Source organism: Meriones unguiculatus, chromosome 3 (genome assembly GCF_030254825.1).
Source record: "Meriones unguiculatus strain TT.TT164.6M chromosome 3, Bangor_MerUng_6.1, whole genome shotgun sequence".
NCBI lineage: Eukaryota > Metazoa > Chordata > Mammalia > Rodentia > Muridae > Meriones > Meriones unguiculatus.
Genome location: NC_083351.1, coordinates 146,946,826 through 146,966,134, shown reverse-complemented (window position 1 = coordinate 146,966,134; position 19,309 = coordinate 146,946,826). Strand labels below are relative to the sequence as shown.

At 44.6% G+C, this 19,309-nt stretch overlaps 1 protein-coding gene across 12 annotated transcripts in view; it reads left to right on the top strand.

The window, feature by feature from the left end:
- The window catches only part of Fryl (FRY like transcription coactivator), a 222,919-nt gene that overhangs the window by 176,075 nt on the left and 27,535 nt on the right, over nt 1-19,309 (top strand). For all 12 annotated transcript variants that reach the window (XM_021653944.2, XM_021653945.2, XM_060380743.1 and 9 more), the window contains 12 exons: nt 380-530; nt 1,139-1,242; nt 2,732-2,917; nt 4,025-4,226; nt 5,230-5,351; nt 6,322-6,512; nt 7,859-7,953; nt 8,893-9,500; nt 9,899-9,996; nt 14,693-14,863; nt 16,325-16,465; nt 18,786-18,983. In XM_021653944.2, coding sequence (XP_021509619.2) covers nt 380-530; nt 1,139-1,242; nt 2,732-2,917; nt 4,025-4,226; nt 5,230-5,351; nt 6,322-6,512; nt 7,859-7,953; nt 8,893-9,500; nt 9,899-9,996; nt 14,693-14,863; nt 16,325-16,465; nt 18,786-18,983 — 2,267 coding nt within the window. The remainder of the gene's footprint in view (nt 1-379; nt 531-1,138; nt 1,243-2,731; nt 2,918-4,024; nt 4,227-5,229; nt 5,352-6,321; nt 6,513-7,858; nt 7,954-8,892; nt 9,501-9,898; nt 9,997-14,692; nt 14,864-16,324; nt 16,466-18,785; nt 18,984-19,309) is intronic.

Here is a 19,309-nt window from a genome sequence, read left to right as displayed (position 1 = left end):
GCCAGTGTGGTACAGCAGATTTCTTTCAGAGGTAGGTTTGTGTTGGGCCCGTCTCGGGAAATTTAGCACCACTTATCTTGCTGGAAGATCTTTGTGTCAAGGCAGTTTTACTTACGGTCTCTTGTTCAGCCTTCAGCTGGGGAGACATAGGGACATGTCAGTATGGTTTTGCTTTGCTGTATAAAGGATGGAGCCTCAATCAATAAATCAGTCTCTCAGTCTCTCCCCCTGCCTCTCTTTCCCTCCCCCAGAGCTTATGCTATTTGTATGTAGGTCTCCCTAGAAAATGTATATCAAGATAGCAATGCTGTGTCTTACTAGCGCTTGTTTACGGCAGAAATTAGATGGTACCGAAAATGAGACCGTTTTATCTTGCTAGGTGACGCAATGCCACTTTATTCTAATTGGCGCCTGAAAGTGATGGAGCATAACCAAGGAGAGCCACTGCCCTTCCCACCAGCTGGAGGCTGCTGGTCACCACTGGTGGATTACGTGCCTGAAACGTCATCTCCCGGATTGCCTCTGCACAGGTGGACTAGAGCGTCGCTCCTCTCTCTTACGGACCCCCTGGTGGCTGAGCCCTTTCAGCTTCCTAGACACTGCCTGACAGTGCCGCATAGTGGTGGTGGTCCTCGCTGAAAGATTCAGAGCCGTGTTCTGAGCGCACGAAAGTTTCTAAATCCAATCCTTCTGCTGCTCTTCTGGGTGTCTGGCGTAGTTACTTGACCTTTCTACGACCCAGTTACCATGTCTGAAAAAAAAACAGTGACTTTTTTGTGGTCAGCACGTTTTTGGTTTGTTTTTTTTTTTAATTCAATTAACCTGAATTCTAGTGAGTAAAACCACAGCAAAGCAAATCTCACTACATTCTCTCAGAACTTATCAATGCACCAAACACATACCGACCACCTCCTGGGGCAGTTGGCATATGTGGTAGGTCTGAAGGTTGGAGATGAGGAGCCCCAAGCCCTGGGCTTTGTGCTAAGGTTACCGCTGTAACGGTTCCCTCGGCTGCGTGTGGGTTCTCCCCCGTCTTTTTCCACTCTGGAAAAGTGTGTTTCCGTAGAATACTCAGGTCTTGGAGGAATTCGTATGGGGTGTGTCTAGCTCGTTGCTAACAGCACTCTTCCTGTCACAGGTGTAACATCGCGGTGATCCTGCTCACAGACCTGATCATTGACCACAGTGTGAAGGTGGAGTGGGGAAGTTACCTCCATCTTCTCCTTCATGCGATTTTTATAGGTAACAGGTTCTAGTCCCTCCTCCCCCACTTTGCACTTCCAGGACCATTTTAAGCTGGTTCTAACGCTTGATCAGTGGTTCTCAACCTGTGGGCCGCAGCCCTTCTTTTGGGAGGGGAGGGTGTTGGACAACCCTTTCATAGGGGTCGCATATCAGAATCCTCTGTATCAGATATTCACATTATGATTCATAGCGAAATTACAGTATGAGGTAGCAAGGAACTGATCTTTTGGCTGGGGGTCACCACGACATGAGGAACTGTATTAAAGGGTCGCAGCACTAGGAAGGTTGAAAACCGCCACCTAACATGCTTCTGTTTCTTGTGTTTGAGGGTTACTTTCCTGAGACTCTTCACACTCTCTCAGTCCAGTGTGGGAAGCTGCCCTTAACCTGACCACAGGCATGCCTACTGCCTTTCACTGGGGACCGACCTCCGGGCCGGGGGCATGCCAAGCAACCCCGTTACCTCCCAGCTTCTCCCGCAGACCGTAGTGTCCCTCTTCTTAAGTCTATTCCACGGCTCCTTGTACCCTCAGCAAACATGCATACATTCTACAGTGGGCATGGGCGGGCGGGAGCAGGGAGTGGTCGCTGCAACACTCTTTTGCCTCAGAGATGAGAGCCTTTCAGAGTGGAGGGAGAGAGTAAATGCATTAGTCTGAGGACAGCATGTGTCCTTGGTGGCAGGTCTGGACTCCACCACATCTATAATGCCTCTTTTCCTACCGTGAGCATGTCTGTACCGTGTTTGGCCCACCGAGTTCCTGTGGCAAGTAGACATTTTGTCTTCCATGCCAGGCAGCATAGACTGCCCGCTTTCTTAAACGAAATCATGGCCATCCGGTGTTACATAGCAGAGTCATAATGTTTAAGAGGCCGTGAGGTTTTTGGCATGAAGCAGATTGAAAAGTAACCTTGAGAGCCGAGCAGAGGCAGGAGGATCTCTGTGAGTTCCAGGCCAGCCAGGACTACACAGTAAGCCTGTCACAACCACAACAACAACAACAAAAAGCACACAAAAACACTTACCCCTGATTCTCGCTAGGCATTTATACAGTGGAGCAGAAAGGCATTATAAATGTGGTGGGGGGACTCAAGACCATTTTAAAAATAAGCGGTATCATACACAGTATTCCTTGAAAGCTCTTGCATACAGCAAGCCCTTGTATGCTTGGGCTCTGTGTGCCTTTGCTGAACCCACCACAGTTTGCACACTCTCTGACCTCAGGATATACGGACTCTTTCCCTTGCCACTCATTAATGTCTGATGAGTACTGTAACCACTCCCGATCTAGTATTTCCATTCTACTCTTGGTAATCCTGATGCGATTTGGAGTCTCTGGAGGGTGGGGGGGTTGGTTACATGCACGTGCTACGTCGTTGCACATTAGGACCCCTGAGTGCTGCCCGAGGGGCCGGTTCCTCGTGTGGGTCTGGTGGCTAGCACGCTGCCCTCCAAGCTGACATACTTCCGTCCTGTCCTCTCCAGGGTTTGACCACTGCCACCCTGAGGTGTACGAACACTGCAAGCGCCTGCTCCTGCACCTGCTGATCGTGATGGGACCCAACAGCAGCATCCGCACTGTGGCCTCCGTCCTCCTCAGGAACAAGGAATTCAACGAGCCCAGGGTGTTGACAGTCAAGCAAACTGCGCACTCAGATTACACCTTCACAGGTACTGGCCGACCTTGAGGCCACGGCTTCTGAGGTGGAAACACAGGTTTTTCAGTTGGAATCCTGCTGCAGTAGCGAAAAGTCAACCAAGGGACAGTGAACATGTGCAGACATTTAAAATGCAGTTGTATCATTTTTAAGTAGCATCTGAAACCGTGGTAACCAACCAAAGAATGCACTGAAATGAATAACTCAGGCTCTTATGTCTAAGGCTCTCTAGCAAACGAGCTTTAGGTTGGGAATGTATAAGCAGAGACAAGAAGTGCTTAATTAATTGATGACCAGTTTTTTTAAAAAAATGATGCTGTGTGAGACTCCTCATAATTTCTAAAGCTTGGCTGGCCTTTAAAAATCTTTTAGCCCCTTGGTTATCCTGGCTGCATTTTAAAATGTTTCATTTTTAAAACTAAGGGGTCCAAAATTAAGGAGGCTTTTATGGTGACGCTTATTTCATTGTGTCCTATGTCTGTGTTAAGTTCTGTTTTCTTTATGCTCACAGTCCCAGTTTATTTATTTCACTCACTAGCAAAGCAGTTTACAACATTATTGTTTGTAGGAATCAAAGCACATTTGCCTTTTTATCTAATCACATGTCAGACACATGAGATTTTTAAAACTGTGGCTAAAAGACAGATCAAGGGCCAGGGTCTATGTGGTGGAGGAAAAAACAAACAAACAAACAAACAAAAGAACAAGGCCCATAAATTGCCTCTTGGCCTACAAACATACATACATACGCACACACACCTAGCATTACGTGCATTTGCACATCCCAGCATACACAGAATTAAATATGAAATGTAACTTGAGTTAATGAAGCCGAAGAAAAGCCTGGAATTGCTAGGACTTTGCTCCTGTCAGTGGTCTTCGGCAGATGGCAGCAGAGGACTGCTTAGTAAGTGCAGCTAAGCTCTGTGAATGCAGTTTCTTGTCTCCAGAGCTTTTGCTAGGGTTGCGCCCGTGAGGCTCAGCAGAAGATGTTCTCCAGCCTTCCCCGTCCCCCATGTATCGCATGCCATGTCTGAGAGGCGCTGCCCAGGGTAGTTGTGCGCTCTCCTGTACATCCTGCTGCGCACGTCTGTTCACGGCTGGCTTTCTCTCCCGGCAGGCATTAGCGATTTTATACCCGACTACCAGCCCTCCCCCATGACCGACTCAGGGCTCAGCTCCAGTTCTACCTCCTCTAGCATCAGCTTAGGAAACAACAGCGCTGCCGCCTCACACCTCCACTCCACCCTCCTCGGCGAGGTGGGCCTCTCAACGGAGCAGGATGGGAAAGTCAAAACCCTCATGGAGTTCATTACCTCAAGGTAACCGCGCGGCTCTCGCTAGCCCAGCATTTGTGTTGAACTAGTCTCACACCCATTGAAAACTCGGGTATGGTTTACTAAATGCCCGAAGACAACCCTGTTACCTGAAGGCATAGCACGGTAATCAGCCACCAAATAGTTTTCTATGGTCTATATGCAGGACTCTAAGGGATAAATAGACGGAGAAGCGGTGTGATGTCCCATGTGAGAGCCAAACCGAGAAGCAGGGGGCGTTTGGCAGTGGTGAAGAGGTTCTGGCAGTAAGGCTAGAGAGCCTGGGAAAGTTTGCACTGGAGAGTCTTGAAAACCTATGGCCCATGGTTATGGATTACATTAAAAATAAAAAATTTTAGTGCAGGCCGGAGAGTTGGCTCAGCAGTTAAGAGCATTCGTTGTTCCTGCAGAGAACCCAGGTTCCAGCCCCAGCCCTCACGCGGTGGCTCACCGCCTTCTCTTAACCCCAGTCCCTGGGGATGTGACGTCCTCTTCTCACCTCAGAGGGCAACAGTAATGAATGTGTGCACATGCATACGTGCATGCGAAAGCACGCATACATATAATAATAAACAGCCACTTTTTAATGGATGGGTTTCACCTGCATATGTGTCCCTCTGATTTCTACCGGTAAAATTGGGAAGTGAATTTTATGGGCGACAGAGTCATCAAAGTATGTAATACAATTAGGAATTAGGAAAATCTACATTAGAGGGAAACACAAAGAGGTTCTAAATTTTAAACTTCCCTTTTCTACAAGCGAGCAGTACCCCTCTCGTTAGGCTCATCTTCCAACTTTTTCTACTGTCTCAAGGCCGCAGTCCTGCCTTCCTCCACCTGCTTTGGGTCCTTCCTTGTCCATGTGCTTAAGCAATAGGAGTAGGCTGTGACCTGTGCTGACGTGTTCAGCCACTGTCCCTCCTGAGCACAAAGGCGAGGTGCAGACGGGTACGAGCATGCGGTTGACGTCAACTCCAGACAAACCAATGTTGGCATCCTCTGTTTTCAGGAAACGAGGGCCCCTTTGGAACCATGAGGATGTTTCCGCCAAGAACCCTAGCATCAAGAGTGCTGAGCAGCTCACCACCTTCCTGAAGCATGTGGTCTCTGTTTTCAAGCAGTCAAACACAGGTATTGTGTTTGATGGATACGCTAAGCAACATTTTGATACAATATCAGTGTGACTGAATTCTCAGTGATGCCAGCTAAAAGGTTGATAATTAATATAATATAGAACTAATTGATATCTTAAAAGGTATACATTCTTAGAAAATTTTTCTTGTTTAATATGTGAATGATGACAGATGTATTGGCAAAGAAGAATTACTAGTTAAAAATAAGATTTCTACCTGTGACATAATAGTCATGTGGATGATATCATAAAGTTGTATACTACAATTAAAAGTTATGAAAAATAGCATTAAAGCAATGGCTCTCAACCTTCCAAATGCTGAGACCCTTTAATATAGTTCCTCATGTTGTGGTGACCCCCAAGTATAAATTTATTTTCTTTGCTATTTCATAACTACAATTTTGTCAGTATTGTGAACTGTAATGTAAATTTCTGATAATTTCTGATATGCAACCCCCAAAGTAGTCATGGCCCACAGGTTGAGAATTGCTGCATCAAAGGGAACTATAAAATTTAAAGCCCTGTATGTAAGTAAAATTTTCTGCAATTTAAAGTGTAATACATTCTGACCAGCTTTGTAAAAAAGAGGAAGTTCCATGCTAACATGGTGCTTTCCTGCTAAGGATGATTCTGCCCCTCCACATCTTTGGTGGTGTCTTGAGTCATTTTTATCCTCATTGTAGGGTTGGCAAAGTAACGTTAAGTACCATTCAGTGCCTAGGCCATCCCTCGATACAGTAAACTACCTGTCTCCCAGCTGTCAGCATTGCTGAGGGTGAGAAATCCTGGTCCCTAGGATCCCTTCCCCGGAGAGCAGGACAAAGATCTTTCTCCAGCACAGACGCAGTGCGATTGCCGTCCGTAGAGTGCGGCCTGCATGGCCAGGGAGTGTGCGGGGGTGCTGGTGGTGAAGTGACTGTGACTCCCTGTGCTGCGCACAAGCACCCATGGTCTCCCCTGTCCTCTCAGAAGGAACACACTTGGAGCGTGATCTCAGCGAGGTTGCTCTGCAGTCGGCACTTTCGTGTTCCTCCCGACACTATGCTGGGAGATCCTTCCAGATCTTCAGGGCCCTGAGGCAGCCCCTGTCTGCAGATATGCTCTCTGATATGCTCTCCAGGCTCGTGGAAACCGTAGGGGACCCAGGGGAGGATGCGCAGGTAAGGTACCTACCACCACCTTTTGGCAATCATCAGCTGCTCCTAAAGGGGAAGGATTCATCTTGGCAGCCAGGTCCCAGTTAACAGCCAGATGGCCATTTAATCACTAACATAGGTTAGCAACAGGCAGAGTGAAGTTTCCTGCTGAGCATTTAAGAACCCGGTTAGGTCATGTGATCTATATTAGAGAAAGCTTTTTTGACACATACATCCACACCCTATCTACAGCTTACTCCACAGTCACCAAAAGGTGTTAGGATATTAAATTTCAACGGAAAGAGAAACAGAGCTTCATTCTTAAAGATAAGTAAAAATGACCCCGACGAAGTCAAATTTGTGCAGTCCAGTGGGTTTGCCAGCTTCAGACCTTGGATCTTCAGTGACAAACAAGACAAGGTCTTGGCGTTCTGGGAATTGTAGACACAAGCGTTTAATCTACCAACGACAGCCCACACAGTCTTCCTTAATGTAAACTGTTGTGAGATCATAAGGTATTGATCCCAAGAGCCACAACACACGTGCACACACACACACACACACACACACACACGATCAGCAAGCGGTGATTTTTAAGGAGGTAGCACAATGAACCAGATCTCGTGATGATCTGCGTTGAGAACACTTCGGGTAGAAAGCAGGAGTCAGAGGGACAAAGGCCCTGTGGCAGGGGCAGGAGGTCTTTTTTGAGTAACTTCACGGACAGCAAGGGAGCCAGCAGCAAACATTGGGAGGATGGCAGGGGCATGACATCACCAGTCCAGAATGCGGAAGGTCTCGTTGACACGACATCGCATCGACAGAAAGTCACTGCCGAGGTTTTGAGAAAAGGAGAGAAGTGGATGTGGTGGAACCGGCTCTTTTCTCCTATTTATTTATTTATTTATTTATTTATTTATTTATTTAGTGCAGGGTCAGGGCTCTCAGTGCCCATGTGGGTTGCTGGGGACAGGTAGCATCAGAGAGGTCCAGCAGGAGGCTGTTGAGGAACCGCAGGCCGAAGCTCTAGGCTCCATTCGCAGAGGCTACGGGAGCTGTGGGGAAAAGCAGTCTGATGTGGGATATTTTTGAAAGTGATATTTTCAAGATACATATAAGGAAGGAAACAAAGACAGTGTAGACTTCCGGCCTGAGCAATTTGTTGCAATTAGAGACACTGCTGTTATAATCAACCTGTGTCATTACTCTGATGAGTTCTCACCAATCAGCAAAGTCACAGTGCTCAGGAGATTAATTATTTTGTAACACAAACACGAGGTTGGTTCTATTTTTAAATCTCCTCGGGAAGTCCATTGCCATTAAAAAAAAAAAAGAACATAATTAATTAAAAATCTGTCCTTTGTCCCCAGGGATTTGTGATTGAACTGCTTCTCACCTTGGAATCTGCAATCGATACCTTGGCTGAAACCATGAAGCATTACGACCTGCTTTCCGCCCTTTCTCAGTAAGAACGTACATCCGGGCAGCCCCTGAGTGTGGGGCTCCGGAGACTTGTGGCTGTGGTGGCCGTGAATGAGGAGTCTAGTGTGGAGTTCAGATGGCGGGCTGAGGATGTAGGTCAGCTGGCAGCCCTCAAAGCCCCCGTTTGGTCCCCACCACCAGACATGGCGAAGTGGCCCAAACGTGGTGCGGTGGCTCCTGCCTGTAATGACAGCACTTGGAAGGTGGAGAGAGACGGGTCAGAAATTGAAGGTCATCCTTGGCTACAGAGTATGCTCGAGGCCGGCCTGGGATACACAAGGCCCTGTCTAAAAGGAAAAGAAAGTCAGCCGGAGGGGGAAATCAGATGTGGGCCGAAGAGATGGCTCAGCATTAGCTCAAGTAGAAGCTGAGTTCGGTTTCTCCCAACCACATCCACCCCATAACTCCAGCTCCAAAAGATCTGATCCCCTCCTCTGGCATTTGAAGGCATTTACACATACATGTACATACATTTTTTTTTAATTTTAATTTTTATATTAATTACAGTTTATTCACTTTGTATCCCAGCTGTAGCCTCCTCCCTTCTCCCCTCCCAATCCCACTCTCTTTCCCTCATTTCCTCCTATGCCCCTCTCCAAGTCCACAAATAGGTGAGGTCCTCCTCCCCTTCCATCTGACCCTAGCTTATCCGGTCTCATCTGAACTGGCTGCATTGTCCTTCTCTGTGGCCTGGCAAGGCTGCTTCCCCATCCAGGGGAGGCGGTCAAAGAGCTAGCCACTGAGTTCATATCAGAGAGTTTTGTTTTTATGTGGAGGAAAAACAAATTCCATGAAACAAAGATGGATTAAAAAAGTTAATTTTTCAGTTTTTTAGAAAAAATTTAATGTAGCAAAAGTGACTTCTCTCTCTCTCTCTCTCTCTCTCTCTCTCTCTCTCTCTCTCTCTCTCTCTCTCTCTCAGAACCTCATACCACGATCCTGTAATGGGAAACAAGTATGCAGCTAACAGAAAAAGCACTGGACAGCTTAACCTAAGCACAAGTCCCATTAGCAGTGGCAGTTACTTGGGCTACAGCAGTAACACAAGAAGTAACTCCCTGAGGTTAAGTTTAGCAGGGGACCGCAGAGGCGACCGGCGGCGGAGTAACACACTGGATATAACGGACGGACGGATGAACCACAGCGGCAGCTTGGCGAGGACTCGAAGCCTCTCCTCACTGAGAGAGAAAGGCATGGACGACAGGCAGCCAACTGCTGAGCCCGCCAACCTGATGGCCACCATCTTCTGGATAGCGGCGTCCCTGCTGGAATCTGACTACGAGTACGAATACCTCCTGGCTCTCAGGCTTCTCAACAAACTGCTCGTCCACCTGCCTTTGGATAAGTCAGAATGCCGAGAGAAGATTGAGAGCGTGCAGAGCAAGTTGAAGTGGACGAACTTCCCAGGCCTTCAGCAGCTCTTCCTCAAGGGCTTTACCTCAGTATCTACCCAGGAGATGACCGTGCACCTCCTCAGTCAACTCATCTCCGTCTCCAAACACTCACTGGTGGATCCGTCCCAGCTGTCAGGTGACATGACTAGAATCCATGTTGATAGTGCATCCCTTTAAGGGGATGTGTGTGGTGGGGCGGGGGTGGGGCTTGAGGACTGAACCTAGCTTCCTGCCCATGCTAAGCAAGCATACAAACACTGAACTTCATCCTCGGCCTGTAGCATTTTACTGTAGTTAGAAGGTAGACCCATCATGTTTGAGGTTGCTAATTTCTGCCAAAAAAATAATAATAATAATAATAGTAATAACTTTTCATGTTAGGTAAGTTATTTGCAAAAGAATGTATAGGGTCAGATAGCCCATAAAAATGAAAATGGTTTCTGTAGACCATTTTAAATGTGCCTTTAGCTTTCCCAATATTGTGCGATAAAGTTGGTTTTTGTTTCCTTTTTTTATTTCGCCCCTGCCCGACAGGCTTTCCTCTTAACATCCTCTGCTTGCTGCCTCACTTAATCCAGCATTTTGACAACCCGACTCAGTTTTGCAAAGAAACAGCTAGTCGAATAGCAAAGGTAAGCAAACGCGATACGGAAGGATCAGGCTTAGAGCACTGTTCTGTCTTGCACACCGTCTCATTGTTCTTCTCTCAGTTTTGCCTCTCCTGTTTATCCTGTTTCTCACGCAAAGGAGTTGCACGAAAGCCAGCGAATAAAAATACTTAATCTGAGTGACCCTCCTCTGAGTCTGAGTTTTTTTCTGCTCCTTTTCCTACTTTCCTTCTGTACCGCTCTGTCTGTCCCTCTTTCACTTACTTATCTACCAGGAAATCTGGACCCGGCACCAGGTTGGGTGCTAGAGATACGATGAGTGAGGGAGATAGAACTGTGCTCCTCGAGGGCCTTGGAGTGCGGGCAGAGGCACGGAAGCCAGAGCTACCCTAGAGTCTGGTGAGGCTCCAGCGCCCCCTCCCTCCGGGGCACAGGCAGCAGGTGTCTCTCTAGATGAGGTCCTGTCTAGCCGTACGCTGAAGATCAGACAGGAGCCACCGAAGTGAGACCCCCCCAGGGGGGACTGTGAGTGGGTCAGCAATTGAAGTTTTCTGAGCAGAAGAAACGGCACGTGCAGAGAGCGGGAGAGATGCTTCACCTGTTAAGAGCCCTTGCCCCTCTTGCAGAGGACCTGAGCTCAATTTCTAGCACCCACACACATACAGCATACACACACTCACACAAGTTAACTAGAACTATTAAAGGAAAATAACTACCTGTGCCCCCCCCAGAGAAGTCATAGTTCCTTAAAATTCTTTCTACTTTTTCTTTAACACTTTCTTTCGTCTTTTCTCTCCGCTCACACTTATTTTTCCTTCCCACTGCCCAGTTCTGAAAGCAGTAGTATAGCTGTTTTTATGTCATCTGTTCATGTGTTGAAAATGCATGTCTCTTAATTTCATAAACTATGATTTTTAACATTTTATATTTTTAATAATCTCCCATCTGAACAGCTCCCTAAAGATAAGAGTTGTGTTTACGTATAGACAAATGTATGTATGCCAGTCTTTGTCTCTTGCAGGGGGGATATTTTCAAACTCAAATCTTACAATTATCAACAAAAGTTAGATTAGATTCCTTTAAAAATGACGTGCGCACTGCAGTAGAGAAAGTGAACTGGGAGGAGAAGGTGAACGACAACAGTTAACAGATGAGAGCCCCGGAGGAAAAGCCACAAATTTCTAACAGAGAAGGATGAGTAAACTGCCTGTTTTTGAAGAGCTTTTCACAGAAACAGGTTTCTTAGGATCTGTGATGCAGGTGGCAGGCATGCAGGACCCAGTGACAGGAGAGCCTCCTATCAGCTGCAGAGTGCAGACTCTAGAGGGCGCTAAGCAGCAAGACAGCTGTCACGAACCTCAGAGCTTTTGCGTTACCTTGCCACGCCATGTAGTAGACAAGAAAACGCTTAGGCAGGGCATGGCGGCACTAGCTGTCAGAGAAAGTCACCACAATGAAAGGGCAGCTCGGTCTTCCTAGCGGTTTGTAGGACAGCCAAGGGACATAATGAGACCTTGCCTTGAAAAACAAACAGGAAATGATAAAAGATGTATTAATAAATGGCATTGAGTCCCTCCCCACACTTGAATTTCTAAATTTACTATAATTGATTAACTACAAAGAAATTCTTAAGTAGCCAATTGTAGGTCACTCAGCTTGTCATTGTTAACAGGAACATCTTAGTGTCTTAAAGCATGGTGGCTTATGTCTATAATCTCACTACTCTGTGAGTTTGAGGACACCACATGGTATGTTGTAAGCCAGCTTGGGGCTACAGAGTAAGACCCTATCTCAAAATAAGAATTTAAAAAAATCCACAGTCCTGAGCTGGCAGGATCACTCAGTGGATAAAGGCATTTGCCTTTAACCCTCGTAACCTGAGTTTAATTCCCACATGGTGGGCAGAAAGAAGAGAACCAGCTCTGACCTCCACACACATGCACACACATATAATGAATGAATACACTTAATGAATTTAAAAGATGAGCATGCATGGTAGTAAAAAAAAGGGGGGGTGTGCCAAAAGTTAATTATTCTTAATTTTTAATAAGTTCAATAGAACATTAAGTATTTAGCAGAAAACTTAATCATTTGAACTAAAATAATATTTTTGGAGACGATGTGCCTAAAATAAACCAACTTTATATGTAGTACTCTCACTGATGAGGATTTAGGATGATATAGACCTTATTAAAAACATTTTCATATCAATATTGTAATGATGCATCATCAGAAAAAATATAAACAAGGTTCCCTCCACACACACACACACACCACTGCAATTGAGGGGTTAAAAGGAAAATATGAGGGGAAAATAGATATTTGACTTAATTGGAATTTTTAAGGAAACAAAAAGCACAAATAGGGAAATAGGAACATTTAATAGATGTAGCCAGAGTGTGTGCAGTAGCCAACCTACTAAAAGCTGGATCACCGAGAAGCCGCGCCTGCCTAAAGGGTGCATAGCCCCTGAGGAGAAAGCTGCCTATGTTCTGACTTCAGCAGGACACAGGAAGTCCCCACATAATGGTTTGGGGTTTTGGTTTTGGTTTGTTTTTTTTTGTTTTGTTTTTTTTTTTTTCATCTTCTTCTAAGAATCCAAATCAGGCCTTCTGTGATTGCTAAATTGTTTTTAAAGTGTGTTTTCTCCTGCAGAGCAGCGCAGGATGGCTCCCTCTGTGTATGCTTTTAGAAGCCTGCAGGATGAGCGTTAAATTGATTTCCTTAATTTATTCCCTCACTTGTAACTGTTGAGAGTAATTTTCCACCATTATGTGCTTCCTCATTATGCAAATATCACTAGATCTCTGTTTGTGCCCATGGAGAGCCTGGCATTTCAGGGCCAGGCAACACTCTTTCATTATGGCAGGAATCATGCAAAAAAAAAAAAAAAAAAGTTTGTTACAGAACATTTCTGTTTTGATCGTTGGACTGTATTTTAACCTGTTGCTTCAAAATGTCAAAATTAATTCTTAGATCGTTTTCTCTTTAATAATAATGATGCACACGAATTCTCTCTTCCTTTTCAAAGATAAATGTTTTAAAATTATTGTTGAGGAAAAAAAAATACCGTTTTGTAAGAATTCAGGATAGCCAGTGGTGGTGGCGCTAACCTAAAATCCCATCGATCAGAAAGCTGAGGAAGAAGGATCACAAGTTCAAGTCTGGCCTGGGTTGTACAACCAGGCTCAAAAACAAATGAAAACCCTCAAAGAATTCAAGAAAACTTTGTTATTCAAGAAAACTTATCTAGCAAGGATTTAAATAGTTATTGTGAAGTTCTAAGATTATGATGTTTTAAATTATTCACTAGGTTGTATATGTTGAAACAGAAATGAGAAATATCAATCAAGGCCCTACCCCATCTTCTTGTTAGTTTTATTGATAGTGAATGAGATCAGCTGCTTTCGGTGAATTTATAAAATAACTACCGTGGTACTTAGTATTTCCTGCAACCGTACATGCCTTAATGTCTCCAGCCCGCGTAGGGATAATGGCTGAGAGGCTCTCCAAGATGTCCTCTGAATTATCAAATTATTTTAAATAGTTAAATACATACGTATATTTTACTAAATGCTGTAGGCAGTCATGAAAATGTATGCAACACATTACTGGTAAAGTAGAAAAACAAGTAAGAAAAAAGAAAAGAAAACTGAAAGAAGACATTATGACAGGCCAGTCTTTCGAAAAGCACGTGTGTACATATATACATCTATACTTACATATATGTAAATACTAGACTTGTAAAACAGCAAGGGCCCTTTTTCCAGTTCTAGATTGTTCTAGAACAATTGTTCTAGTGTCTCCCAGAGGAAGCTAAGAGATGTCTTCACCACTAACCCCAGGCACGAGGAACTAAGGCTGTGAATTCAGCCAGTAAGGTCCCCAAAGATGTGCTGATTCCCGCCCTGTAGCTCTGTCAGGCAAGGAAACGGACATGATATAGGTTGGCCTCCACAAGGACTGGCCAAGGAGCGCAATGTTTACATAGTTTCCTGAAGAGGGGTTTGATACCTGGCTTTCAGATTGACACCCGGGAAGGTGCCACAGCTCCAGTGGAGTCCCGTGACCTTATCACACATTTTGAAGCTGTGAGCTAATCTATAAGATGCTCTGACACAGCAGCCCTGGACCATCCTGAGGGTCTCAAGCCTCAAGCCTGCCTGCTTAGGCTCTTGGGCACTAGAGCACTTTGAGTTTGACAAAACAGTTATAAAGTCATGGGTAGGGACTGTAAAACCATAGATGGTCGTTTACCAGAGACAGGTATGGACTGAAAACGCCATCCAGTGTTAAACCCCAGACAAGTATTGGAAATGTCACTGCCTCCTTCCGTCCTTTCACTGCCACGGTTCTCAAACTTCCTGATGCTACCACCCTTTGATACACTTCCTCATGTTGTGGTGAGGCCCCAAACATAACTTTAGCCTTGTTGCCACTTCATGACTGTAACTCTGTTACTGTTAGGAATCGTAATGTAAATATTTTTGGAGATAGAGGTTTGCCAAAAGGGTCTCCCTCCAAATCTTGGGAACCGCTGCCCTATCACAGCTTTCTTGGCAGCGCCTTGTTTTCTGCCATTTAAATCTACTTACCTTGTTTTGAACTGAAATCCATTGGGACTTAAATATGCATCTCAGGTTATTTCTTTTAAGTAAATGCCTTTGGGCTAAACCGGTTTAAGTTGTAGGCAAATGAAATGAGCATGTGTGTCCCCCAGGTCTGTGCAGAAGAGAAGTGCCCGACACTGGTGAACCTGGCTCACATGATGAGTTTGTACAGCACACACACCTACTCCAGAGACTGTTCCAACTGGATCAACGTGGTGTGTCGGTACCTGCATGACTCCTTCTCAGAGGCGACCTTCAGTCTTGTGACTTACCTGGCAGAGGTGAATTGAGGTGGTTCTGAAACGCTCAGGGGTGAAATGGTCGAGTGGCTGCTTATAGAGGCAGCCCTGTGGTACTAACTAGGCTTGAAGCCAAGAGTGCGTAGAGAAAGCATCAGAAAGTAGAGAGTGTGTAGAGATACAAATGATTCCTTTCAAGTACAAATGTTTTCCTCCCATTTCCAGTATTTAGTTCCTTAGTCATTGCCTTAGTTGACATGGAAATAAATGTCTTTTTTTTTTTCTTTTTGGTTTTTCTTGAGACAGGGTTTCTCTGTGTAGCACTGGCTATCCTGGACTTGCTTTGTAGACCAGGCTGGCTTCAAACTCACAGAGATCCGCCTGCCTCTGCCTCCTGAGTGCTAGGACTAAAGGCGTACACTACCACCACCCTTTAGAAGGAAGCAAATGTCTCAGAATTTCTGTTGCTGTGGTGAAACACCATGGCCAAAGGCAAATTAGGAAGGAGTTATTTTAGCTTACTGTTCCACATCACAGTCCGTCATTGAGGAAGTCAGAGTAAGAGCTCAAACAGGGCAGACACCTGGAGCGGAGCTAGTGTAGAGGCCATGGAGGGGTGCTGCTCACCGGCTTTCTTGGCCTGCTTGTGTTACCACCCACGATGTGTTGGGCCCTCTCACACCAGCTTCTTTATAGGAAAAAGAAAAAAGGAAAAAAAGGCCCACAGACTTGCCTACAGACCAACCCAGTGGAGGCATTTTCTCTACTGATGTTCTCTCTCCTCAAATTACTCTAGCATGTGTCAAGTTGACACAAAACATAAAAAAACTAGCCAGCGCAGTAATTAACCTCTTTACAGAAAATGGGAAGTGTATTTTGGGTGGTGTTTATCCTACAGAATAGATCCAAATTGTACTTCTTCAAAATTTGTTCTTGGAACCTAACCTCACACCTGCAATCACAGCAGTCAAGAAACTGGGGCCAAAGGTTTGGGGGCCAGCCTGGGCTACACAGTGAATTCCAGAAGGAAGGAAGGAAGAGAGGAACAAACAAACAAATACCCAAAAGAGGATAAAATCTTTTTTTTTCTTTCCAGTAAATTGCATGTTTCTTTCTGATGGTCAGAGTGTGTTTACTGGCCACGGAGGGTCCAGGTGGCAGTTACTCATTCAGTTTTATAGGATAAAATCTTGTGCAAGATCAGTTAGCTACTACATAGCTTAATGAACGGTGGTTCATCATTCCTTGGCAATAGTAATATAGTCGCTTTTTTTTTCTTTAACCTAAAATAAACTCATTTATTATTGAAGACTTATTGAAATGACAGTCATCCTTTCTGACAGAAGGAAAAATAATACATGTTGTTTTGACTGTAACCACTTCCTAATTTCTGACAGTTTGAACAACCTGACAGATTAAGCCTATTTGTCTTTCAACTCTATAAGTAGGGTGCCAAGCTTTTGTTCAGCCTGATTAAAGCCTGCATTTTGATGTCACTTTTAGCTGTTAGAAAAAGGACTGTCCAGTATGCAGCAGTCATTGCTACAGATTATCTATAGTCTGTTGAGCCACGTTGACCTGTCTGCAGCCCCGGCCAAGCAGTTCAACCTGGAGATCATAAAGATTATTGGCAAATATGTGCAGGTGAGTGACCGCAGACTTGACATGCAGCTCTGTTTAATTTGAGATAATGCCTGAGTATAAGGACTCTGAAGCACTAAGTACGCAAGGGTAGGGGATGCCAGTGATGCTTCCGGGAGTATTTACTTCACAGAAAATGCCCTCAACACCTGGCACAGAAGCACCATCTGGGTGATCTCACGGGTGCAGTGCTTTCGTTAATTTAAGTCATGTTCCTGCAACAGCCGGAGAGGGCGTGTGTATGTGCACGGCAGTGTTACTGTCTCTGAAATTCAGGGCTGGGACTTATCTTACTCTTTGTATGACTCTGTGTTAGCCAGGTACCATATACTCAATAAAAACTTTTAGAAACAGAAGGCACAGAAGGCTGCTTTAAAAGCCCATTCTTTAATGTTGCCTTTTTTTTTTTTTTTTTTTTTTTTTTTTTTTTTTTTGGTCAGGAAGTAGCAGATATTTAGAAAGCAGGAAAGCAAACTTTGTTTAAATGTGAATGGTGATGAGGCAGACTGCTGTGTATCTCACCATCTGTAAAAGAAAGGTACTCTTACGTAAAGTATCAAGAGAGGGGCTGGAGAGATGGCTCAGCAAGTAAGAGTGTGTCCTGTTAGTTTCAAGCACACGCACCAGGCAGCTCACAGCTGTTGTCACTCCATCTGTCCACGTCTGTCCATCTGTCTGTCCGTTTCCCCCTACACCTCTGTCTAGACTGGGGCATCTGCACGCATGTGCACATTCCCACTCACAGACACACACATACCAAATAATTGAAAAATAATAGTAATAAAATAAGAATAAAGTATCCAGAGAACAAATACATCGAGAACCCTCACAGACGAGTATTTTGAGCTTGTATTCCACAGAACTATGCATTCAGTGCAGCAGAACTTTAAAAGGAAACACTGGGGACTGGAGAGATGGCTCAAAGGTTAAAAGCACTGCCTGCTCTTCCAGAGGTCCTGAGTTTAATTCCCAGCAACCACATGGTGGCTCACAACCATCTATAATGTGTTCTGGTGCCCTCTTCTGGTGTTCATGAATACATGCAAGCAGAACATTGTATACATAATAAAATAAATAAATCTTTTAAAAAATAATTAAATGGAAAAAAAAAAGGGGAAACACTGAGTCTAAGAAGTTTGTAGTCTAGCCCCAATCTGGAATTGTGTGAATGTTTTTGAGTCCTTAGTAGTACGTTACAATGGCAGAAGTCTTTTTAAAAAATTTTTTCCTGGGTATTCTCTTTAGTAACTTTTTTTTTTTTTTTTTTAATAATTATGAGGGGCTGGAGAGATAGCTCAGTGTTAATGAGCCCTGGCTACTCTTCCAGAGGACCCAAGTTTGAGTCCCAGCATCGACATGGTAGCTGATGGTCATATGTAGCTCCAGTTGTAGGGGATCTGAAGCCGCCTTCTGACTTCCTTGGACACTGCACACATGAGTTACAGAGCCATACATACAGAGTGGGCAAAAAATACTCATACAGATGAAAATAAAAAGTTTTTTTAAAAGTTTATAAATTCTTTGCTAGGCATTGATTATTTTGCACAGACAAATCTGCCATGTCAATCACTCCTAAATCATATTGTAGGAATATATAAAACTAAGAGAAACAAAATGATGGGCACTGTGGTGAGGAAACACTTCCTTTGAAGGTCAGCAGTGCCTGAGAGTATCACCTGAGTTTGGGGCCCAGGAGACTTGCCTAGGACCCCATTTTGATTCCCAGCACCTGCAAGGCAGTGTATAACAACCTGTAATTCCAGTTCCAGGGGATCCAACACCCCTTTTTGGCCTCTGTGGACACTGCACAGACATGATGTAGAGACACATGAAGGCAGAGCACCCATACACGTGAAATAAAATTATTTTATTTTATGTAAAAAAAAAATTTAAATCAAAATGTGTTTTAGCATTTGAATATACATCTAATATATATATATATATGTACACATATATATATTAATTGTATCATCTATTTGAAGCCAAAAGCTTTACCTGGAAAGTTTGAATATATATAATTCCTTGTTTAACAGCAGCCAGGTCCCTGTATAAGACTTTCCAAAGTAATGATTTATAAGGTACTCCCTGGGAGAAAAACAAGATCCTCCATTAGGGAGTATCTTTAGATCTATTGTGTGTGATCATCAGATACTACCAAATAACAATTCAGATTTTCCTACGTTTTATAACCCAGACCTTGTGTTAAAAGTTCTCAAAGGAAGAATGATTTTATAGACGTCCTAAAGCATGATGGGATACGCTGTGTTTCCTGTTGGTCTGCATGCACTCTTGTGACTTCCATGTTGACTCTTCCTAAACCCAGAGCCCTTACTGGAAGGAAGCCCTCAACATCCTGAAGCTGGTGGTGTCCCGCTCTGCAAGTCTTGTGGTACCCAACGACATCCCCAAGGCCTACGGAGTAGATGTAGGGTCTCCCGAAATATCCTTCGCTAAAATTTTCAATAATGTCTCGAAGGAGTTGCCCGGCAAGACCCTAGATTTTCACTTCGACATCTCTGAGGTAAGACGCCCCGCAGTCAGTCCAGTGCTGTCAGGAGTTCTCATCTGCCCATTTGCTCCCTCAAGCCTAAGTCAGCAGAACTTGTCCTTCGTGTTAGGCTCTGTGGTAGGCGCTGTGAAAGCGGTTATAAACATGGGGCAAAGGCTGACTCGGAGGAAGCTTACACCGGCTTGAGGAAACAGGCAGATAAGCATGGTGACTGACTGGAAGCAAGACAGAAGTACTCTGGGAAGAGACAGCATGCTCCTCCTTCAGAAAGGAGGCAGCATCTTAGCTGAGTGTTGAAAAGCAGGTCGCCTAGGGGAGTCAATATAAGAGTTTGGGGG